The sequence below is a fragment of the Arachis duranensis genome, chromosome 7 (assembly GCF_000817695.3).
Source record: "Arachis duranensis cultivar V14167 chromosome 7, aradu.V14167.gnm2.J7QH, whole genome shotgun sequence".
NCBI classification, from domain to species: Eukaryota; Viridiplantae; Streptophyta; class Magnoliopsida; order Fabales; family Fabaceae; genus Arachis; species Arachis duranensis.
The window spans coordinates 2,841,298-2,851,410 of record NC_029778.3 but is presented as its reverse complement, the minus strand read 5'-3'; the positions used below and the strand labels follow the sequence as shown (position 1 = coordinate 2,851,410).

The following is a 10,113-nucleotide window of genomic DNA, read 5'->3' as shown; positions in this document are numbered from 1 at the left end:
GAAAGATTATACTATTTGAACTATAATTTGTTGGCATAATTTTAAAAGAGATTAATTTATCTTATAATAATTTTTTTATCCAGTTATCTTATAATAAAATTTATTAAGAATTTATTTATCTAACACTCATTAAAAATATGTGAATAAATCTTCTTAAATTTTTCTTCCAATTATTTTGTCAAGTATGATTTTTATCATTCATTCATTCAATATTTTTTTTATCTCAAAGTGTATGATGAGATATCATACTTTATAAAAATAATTGAGAAAAAAATAAAAAAAGTCTATTTCTATTAAAAATTTGATTAAAAGTGATAGAAAGGACAATTTGTGTATCATATATATATATAAGTTAATTATTTAAGAAAGTTACTCAAGAGAAAATATATCAATGAAATATTCATAGTTCTGACTTTCTACATACTTCAAAATATTATTGTAATAATGCTTACGATAAAAAAAATTATGATCAAACCTTGACTAAAAAGGGTTTAGTACATATAATTACCATTTATATAAAATCTAATAGTTCCAAATTGTATCATTTCACTTTCATTTATAAACCAATATTCTTATGTTATATAATATATCATTCATTATTAAAAATTAAAACAGACAATCAAACGTGATCATTACCTAATAAAATGTACTTATGTCTTTTTTTTTTAAATAATAAAAAAAAACATTAATGGGCTTGAAAACATGGGTGAAAGCAAAACACCAAAGTGGTTCATGTTGTCTCCATCTATCTCTGATTCGGTCCTTTGGGTGTGTTTGTAACTCTTACAAGGAACCTTCTTTCTCTATCTAAATTCTAAAGTTCTAACCTTTGTTCTGGTCGCACCATTTAACACTTCAAATCAAACTTCTCACTAATACAAATCCAAATCCAAATTCAATAGTTGACCAGCTTGTCCCTTATTCCCATCCAACTTTTCACAAAAACCCAGATTCTCTGATCCATTTTCTCATATACCCTTTTGCATATATTATCAAAGTTTCAGACTTTGCTTAATTTTTCTGCATATTCTTCTCTTTTCCTTATCTGGGGTCTCTTCTATTATCTTCACTTTCAAGGTTCCTGATCCAATCCCAAAGCTTTATTATTATATTCATTAACATCTGTTTGTATAGTCTTGTTGAATTCTCATCTGGCTTTTTTTTATATGCGTTGACTGATTCAGCTTCAAGTATTGTATTGGTGGTGTTTGTTGAATTGTCTGAACCATCTTTACTTTCTGTTTCTGTGACACAATCATGGGTGGTTGTTTGAGTAAAAAAGGATCAGAACATGAATACAATGGTTACAGACATGGACATGAACCCTATGTGAACCAATCAAAGAACCCTCCTCCACCTCCACATCATCATCATCATCATCATCATCAACATCAACAACAACAACAACAACAGCAACAACAACAGCAACAACAACAACAACAACAGCGGCAACCTTACAATATACCTGAGAAACCTGCTGCACCTCAAGCCAATTGGAACAAGAACACTGTTCCTGTTCCAAGTCCAAAACCTGTTATCAGGTCAGATACAATTCTTGGGAAGCCATTAGAGGATGTTAGGCAATACTATACCCTTGGAAAAGAATTGGGGAGAGGCCAATTTGGTGTGACATATCTCTGCACTGAGAATTCAAGTGGCCTGCAATATGCTTGTAAATCGATCTCAAAGAGGAAGCTTGTTAGCAAATCTGATAAGGAGGATATAAAAAGGGAGATTCATATTATGCAGCATTTGAGTGGACAAGCAAACATTGTTGAATTCAAAGGTGCTTATGAGGACAAGCATTCAGTTCATGTTGTCATGGAGTTGTGTGCAGGTGGTGAGCTTTTTGATAGGATCATTGCAAAGGGACATTACAGTGAAAGAGCTGCAGCTTCAATATGCAGACAGATTGTGAATGTTGTTCATATTTGCCATTTCATGGGTGTGATGCACAGGGATCTTAAGCCAGAGAATTTCTTGTTGTCCAGTAAGGATGACAAGGCACTTCTCAAGGCCACGGATTTCGGCCTGTCGGTATTCATTGATGAAGGTAAAAATTTTGATCCTTTTTCACACATTGGTTCTTTGAAATTTTTAGGTTCATAAGTTTAATCATGACAAAAGAGTGAACTGTTCTACCATACTCATGTACTGTTCTGTAATTGTGTGTCTGAAACTTATCTGATGATTTTCCTTGCTGTGGGAGTGGGAAATTTTTGTAAATTGTTCAACCTTCCAGATCAAAAATTAACCGGGGTTGTTTCTGTCAATTTGTTGACAAAACTTGTCATTAATAGTCCTGAATCTCCTGATTTGTTACACTTCTTTGCTGTCCAATTTATGCTAAGATTTGCATATATGTTTCTTTAAATATGGACATGTAAATTAATTAACTTTGAATATATATTAGGATGAATATTTAAGACTTTGTGAGGATATCAACTTTTTCCTTTGGCTTCCGTAGCACTTCTGCACGGTAGACATGGTATAAAGTAGAATTAAAGTATGATAGCACATAAAGTATTGATGTGGTCCTTCATGGTGACTTCACTTGATTGATCAAGTTGACCAGATTCTATTTTTTTATTTGCATTCTATCCTTAGGTTTCACGAGATTCTTGAACTCAAGATGATTAGGAAATGTTAATATCTTGTGCATAATTTCATTTTTTTTCAAATGACAAGTTTCTTACTTATTTTAGTTCCATCATAATCCACCAATATCTGTTCAGATATAATCTTTCTGCAAGAATGCAATTTCACCTTGTTTTTGTACTTTCTCATATTTCTAAAGCAGGACTTGTTTTGTCTGATAAGATAGTAAGATTTTTCCACCTTGGAAATGGAATATATATTAATTATCTTTCTAACTAATTCTTTCTAGGCAAGGTGTATCGTGATATAGTTGGGAGCGCTTATTATGTTGCCCCGGAAGTTCTACGTCGTAGATATGGAAAGGAAATAGATGTATGGAGTGCAGGAGTTATATTATATATCTTACTCAGTGGTGTGCCTCCATTCTGGGCAGGTAAAATGCGACTTTGATATTAATAACAGGATAATAATCTCGTGTTAGAGCCTATCATTTTCTTTTCCCCTGTTCTTCATTACAAATTGAGCTTGATGACTTTGTTTCATTAAAATGTTATGTAGAGACGGAAAAGGGAATATTTGATGCCATATTGGAAGGCCATATTGATTTCGAAAGCGCCCCATGGCCGAGCATATCAAATAGTGCTAAGGACCTCGTTCGTAAGATGCTTACACAGGAGCCAAAGAAACGCATCACTTCGGCTCAAGTTCTTGGTAGGTTAACCTTGTTTCCGATTCCTATTGCTGATGATTGAATGTATAAGTTGTAGCATCATCCTTAAGAATCTTCTCGGTTGAAGTATTTTTAATTTTTTCTTCTAATTGAGTCCATGTATTGTATGAATGGTTAGAGCACCCATGGATTAGAGAAGATGGAAATGCTTCTGACAAGCCAATAGACAGTGCAGTCCTTTCCAGAATGAAGCAATTTAGAGCAATGAATAAACTAAAGAAACTTGCACTTAAGGTAAGTATTTTAATTGTTCTTTGATTCTTATTGTATTCAGTGGCATACTTAGTACCCCTAATTAGAAATTATTGGGAAAAAAAAAGAAAATAAGAAATGGAAACAGAAAATATGATTTTGTTGTTTTCAATTTTTTTTTCACAATTCTAAAAGTAGAAAATGCTGAAAATGAAATCAGAAGTCAAACGGCCTGTAATGGTTAAACATTGAGAAATATAAAACATATCATTCTAGTGTTCTTGTTATGACATCATCTCCCATCACTCTTTCTAAACTATAGTATAGAGGTATGTAAGTCTAAGTTGGGAATGATAAAACTGATTAGATTTTGATACAATTTTAGGTCATAGCTGAAAATCTTTCTGAAGAAGAGATCCAAGGTTTAAAGTCAATGTTTACAAATATTGACACTGACAATAGCGGTTCAATCACATATGAGGAACTAAGGGCTGGATTGCAACGACTTGGATCGAAACTCACTGAAGCCGAAGTGCGGCAGTTGATGGATGCTGTCAGTAATTCACAATGTTTATTATTATTATTGTTGTTTTGTTTCTTTTGAATCTTCTAAGCTTACGTTCTTATTCCTTAAACCAGGCTGATGTGGATGGAAACGGCACGATCGACTACATAGAATTCATCACTGCTACAATGCATAGACATAGGTTAGAAAGAGATGAGCATCTCTACAAGGCCTTCCAATATTTTGATAAAGACAACAGTGGGTTAGTCCTTCTATCTTGATTTTAACTTTGAATGTTAGATGTATGACACTGTCAATGAAGTTTCATGTGCATTTCTATATTTTTAAGTAAGGCAAAATTAACAGTGTGTTTCTTGTTTATTATTTTACCAAATTTATATGTTATGGTCATTGGTAAAGCCGCATTGTATCTTGTAATTTCTAAATATTGTCGGATCTCTGAATCCGTATTGTGTTGTGTTTGTGTCATGTAGCAGTATTTGTGCTTCATATGAAGTATCAATTGATGAATATTCCAAACTTGATTGCATTTTCTTTAATATTGACTCAGGTTTATTACAAGAGATGAACTAGAATCAGCCATGAAAGAATATGGTATGGGTGATGAAGCCACAATCAGGGAAATCATATCTGAAGTTGATACAGATAATGTAAGCCTATTTTCTTATTGAGTTGCTACAAGTTTCTAATTTAATTCCATCCTCCAATTCATAATAAATAACAGACAGTTGGTCGAGTAATTAGCTCACTTGTCCGCTTAAGCAAGTGTTGGAGGTTCGAATCCTATCTTGTGCAGTAGCAATCCAGTGGCCAACGACAAACCCTTAAATGAAGCCTAGATTTGTGAAGGATTAATCCTTGGTCTATCGGATTTGGGGATATCGTCAGCAATCAAACAATAAATAAACAGACAATTTGGACGAAGTAGATTATGTGGATATATTTTAATGTATCACTTTGTCGAAATTGACAAATAATTTTGAAAAGGAGGGAGTAGTTTTTTTTAAATGAGATTTTAGTTATACATTATTAATAGATTAATCTTCTATTTTATTTTTCAGGATGGAAGAATCAACTATGAAGAATTTTGTACAATGATGAGGAGTGGAACAACTCATCAAGGCAAACTATTCTAAATGAAATAATTTCACTAGTTTTGAGAGTCTGCAGCTGCTAGGACCCCTCTAGTGAAAAGGCATCATGTACTTGTAATGTTCTTAGAAGGTTTTCCAATATTTAATAAAAATAAATAATATTATCTAACAGGGCATGTAAAGATTATAAATTTTAGATTTGTTTTTGAGTTTCAAAATTTCAATGTCCTGAGTGACTGATATCAACTTTCTTTGGTTTCTTTTTTTTTTCCCTCTCCACTTTAAAACATTATTTTTTAATCTCTCATGTAATTTGTTGCTTGTTGTGACTTCTAAAGTCAGCTGAAATAAAATTTTGTTGAATCATAAAATTTTATCTAATGTTTATAGCATGAATAAAAAAGATAAAATAAAATCTTTTGATATTAATATTTAGACCATAATATTAGAAATCCAACTAATAAGATTTGAGAAACAATTGTTGTCTCTCTTATGAGTTACTTATTTTAATTATTTATTTTTGGGATTCAAAAATTAAGACCATTTAAGGAGACAGTTTAGCATATCACTTGACTAATTTTGAGTAAAAAGTCAAGTTAGACAAATGGCGATTTCATTCTTTTCCAATATTTTAGTTAAACAAAAATAAGACGCGTTAACTATTTATAATGTATTTGAAAATGAAATTGAAATTGAAAATGAAAATGTTTGTTGGAACAGTTGGTGTTGAATCTATTTATAATAGGTTGATTTTGAAGACCCTATTTTACTATATTCAGAGATTGAAACCTATATATTTCCTAATGTAGTCACATTTTCTTATTGTGGAAGTTGTCATTCTCTTGTTCACTTGCCTTTTATATTGCATAAAGTCACATTTTCTATCTCCTTTTACATTTCAATCAATTTTCAAAGTCTGCATTTGTTTATTGAGAGTTCAAAATTGATCATTGGTAATCAAATACAAGTTAGAGAAACATTTAAAGGTCTACATTGAAGGTTAGTTCCTTTTGAGTCATGAAAATGTTACCATTAGTTTAATATATATATACATAGTTTTTTTTATCAACTATATCTCATGTTCTTTTTCTGTTCTTTTTTATTTTTTTTTCAATTGATTTACTTCTCATGGGTTCTTATCATTTCATTGTTATGGATTCTAGTTGATAGTCTTGATTAAAAATAAATAAATAAATGAAAAACTAGTTGAAAATGGTTACATGACATTTGTATCAATGAGAAATAAATTGTTCTCCTTATTCATATGATATGGTTAGTATTTATGTTTAATGACATTATTAATTCATTTTGTAACTGATTGAATGTTATGAAATGAAAAATTTGAAAAGCACAAATAACCCAACATTATTAACACTATAAGAAATAATTTCATATATTGAATCCAATTCATTAGTAAGACTTAAGAGACAACAAAGACAAAAATGGAAAATAGAAAATGCTGTCACTAGTTAAATATGTATATTGTTTTAACTGGAAATTACAAATACATAATCTATAAATAAACCAACTAAAAATAGTTATTTGAATTAATTCTTTTCTTTCATTAAATAATATATGTCCACAATTATTGTTATTTGACAGCTCTATTAAGGAGGTATTAACTAATTTTTTTTCCTCCATAATTTCAATCCTACTTCTATTGTCTTATTTAGTTGTAATGATTATTTTACAATGGTTCTCTGTATTGATGTATAAATAATACTTTCCATATATTAATAATATTTCTAGACTCATAATCCAAATCTTAATTTAACATTTATTTTTTGGAAATATTATGTAGGACAAAATAGCTTTTATGTTATAACTAAGTTTTCTAAGATAGTAATTAAGTTATTATCAAATTAGTGTCATAGTTACAAATTCTTTGCAGCTATAATTGTTGTGTGGCAAATCACGGTCCATAATCTCAACATTCTCAAGTATATGGGTGCTTGTATAAGTAAAAGCCAAAGTTCAAAAGAAAAAGCAAAAGCACATGCACCCTACCCATTTGATGAAAGTTCTGAATCAATTCTTGGGATACCATTTGAACACATTGGTAAGTTCTATACTTTTGGGAAGGAATTAGGGAGGGGCAATTGTGGTGTGACACATTTGTGCATTGAGAGATCAAGTGGATTGCAATATGCATGCAAATCAATCTCAAAGAAGAAGCTTCTAAGCAGAGGTGGTGATTATAAGGATGCCTTAAAGAAGGAGATCCAAGTTATGATGCATTTGAGTGGCCAACCAAATGTTGTTGAGTTCAAAAGTGTTTTTGAGGATTCTCTTTATGTTCATATTGTTATGGAGCTATGTTCAGGTGGCCATCTTCTCCATAGGATTATGCAAAAGGGTCATTACAATGAAAGAGATGCTGCTTCATTGTGTAGAGAAATTGTTACCATTGTTCATCAATGCCATTTCATGGGTGTTATGCATAGGGACCTCAAACCAGAGAATCTCATGTTTTCTACTAGGGGTGAAGATGCAATTCTTAAGGCCATTGATTTTGGCCATGCCTCTTTCATTGAACAAGGTAAGAATTGATCTTTTGTTTGGTTTTTCAGTCTATTTGGTTAAATAATGAAAAGAATAATGTTATTTGAACATCTAAAAATAAATGTTTATAAGATACCAAACAAAATTCCAAGGATAGAAAACAAGAATTAGAGTCTAGTGAAAGGGACGGCACTAAAACCTAAAGACGATGCAATGAATGTTGAATGTTTTTCAAGATTCTGTAAAGAAAAAAGTGAAAACGATAAATGAAAACAAAAAACATGATAAGAGTATCTTCTTGAACTTGGAATATGTAATAAACTTTCATTGATTAATTCATACAGGAGAGAAATATGCTGATGTTCTTGGGAGTCCATACTATATTGCTCCAGAAGTTCTAAAAGGCAAACATGGAAAGGAAGCAGATATATGGAGTGCAGGAGTTATATTGTATGCCTTACTCAGTGGTATGCCTCCATTTTGGGCAGGTAAACTTTGACTTTCACATTAGGACTCATCACCTTGTATTAGAGCCTAACACTTGAACTTTTCTCTGTTGCATTCTAGACTTGAATAACTTTTCCATTTACACAAAATCTGTAATGCAGAGAAAGAAGAGGGAATATTTAGAGCTATACTACTAGGTCGTATCGATTTTGAAAGTCATCCATGGCCAAGAATATCAAAGGATGCTAAAGACCTTGTGTCTAAGATGCTCACACTTGATCCAGAGAAACGCATTACATCTGCTGAGGTGCTAGGTATGTAATTTTTAGCATATATAAGCATTATTTTATAATTTGAATTTTATTATAAAGACTCCGTTTGGTAACTATTTTAGAAAGAACATGATCGATATACACAACTATTCTGTCTTGTCTCTGTCTTTTATTTTTATATTTGTATTATCTATCGTCACAAGACTCTTGCGAAACATAAACTAAGGGTGTTTTAGTTGGACATTCCTATTTGTGGATACTAATTTACACTCAAAAATCACTTATATAGAATGGTTTTAGCATGATTAATGACTTAATTTCCCATTTAGTGCACTTAATTTCTCTACTAATTAAATCATTTGAATTGTATGACTTGTAGAGCACAAGTGGATTAAAGAAAATGTGAAAGCTTCTTCTCATCACAAGCCAATGGACAATGCAATCCTTTCCAGAATGAATGCATTCAGAGAAATGAATATGCTAAAGAAACTTTCCCTCAAAGTATGTTGTTCAACCACACAAGCTGCATGAAGAAACCACCATATTCTTTATTGCCTAAGAGTTAGTTAACTCCTTTTATTGTTTATTTTCTAATAATCGTAGGTTATTGCGCAAAATCTTTCTAAAGAAGAGGTCCGAGGTTTGAAGACAATGTTTGCAAATATGGACACTGATAATGATGGTGCAATCACCACTGAAGAACTGAAGACAGGAATGCAAAAACTTGGTTCAAAGCTTACTGATTCCGAAGCGAAGCAGATTATGGATGCTGTAAGTGTTGCAACCTATTATCATTGATTTAGTATCATTTATTATTATAATCTGTTTATCTTCATTTTTTATATATGTCTTCAAAATCTTTAATTACATTTTATTGTCAAATCTTAGGTTGATATGGATAGAAATGGCACTTTTGACTGCCTAGAGTTCATCACTGCTGCAATGCACAGGCATAGATTAAAAAGAGATCAAAATCTTTACAAGGCCTTCCAATATTTTAATATAGACAAGAGTGGGTAAGATTTTCTACATTAATTTCCTTTCCAATAATATATAACACATGAATAATAATTTTAGTTTGATTTTACAGTCACATATTTTGGATTTTTGCTTTTTTGGCTTCAGAAACATGCAAGTATTTCTCCGAATTGACATATTTACTCTGGTTCATTACAGGTTTATTACAAGAGATAATCTGAACACACTCATGGCAGAATTTGGTGCCAATGATGAAGTCACAATCAATGAAATAATCTCTCAAATTGATACAGATAATGTATGCATATTTTATCTTTTTGTATTGAGCTGCTATAAGATTCTATTATAGTTCCTCAACTTATACTAAACTCAATATTATTAATCTTGTGGTATCACAGGATGGTAGAATGTATCGACAGAATAAGGAATAATGATTTTGGAATAGAAAGTTGGAGTAGCACCCATTGTTAAAAAGATGGTGAAATCTCATCTAAGGTGGTTTGGATATGTGGAGAAAGCTAGAACGATCTTTGTATGATCAATTTTACTACAGATATGATATATGATACAGCACAATAACATCATTTGATCCATATGACCGACTCCACCCAGTGGGATAAGATTTTGTTGTTGATGATGAGCAGTTAGAGTAACCTAGCAAGGAGGCAATGCCTATTCTAAATCACAGAATATCTCTGCACAGAAAATTTGTTACATCCAATTGTTTGGTTTCTTCATTCACTTTTATTGGAATGTAATTTCAACATTGTATTA

General features: G+C 31.4%; 1 protein-coding gene across 1 annotated transcript; it reads left to right on the top strand.

The window, feature by feature from the left end:
- Window positions 1-740: 740 nt before the first annotated feature.
- LOC107496510 (uncharacterized) lies at window positions 741-9,716 on the top strand. The gene is given in 14 exon segments (XM_021127120.2): window positions 741-2,053; window positions 2,888-3,031; window positions 3,157-3,309; window positions 3,447-3,562; window positions 3,906-4,073; window positions 4,160-4,287; window positions 4,597-4,696; window positions 5,108-5,180; window positions 7,032-7,679; window positions 7,987-8,130; window positions 8,251-8,403; window positions 8,741-8,862; window positions 8,965-9,377; window positions 9,538-9,716. Coding segments are annotated over 14 exon segments (3,309 nt in total). The 5' UTR covers window positions 741-1,257; the 3' UTR covers window positions 9,689-9,716.
- The last annotated feature ends 397 nt before the right edge of the window (window positions 9,717-10,113 follow it).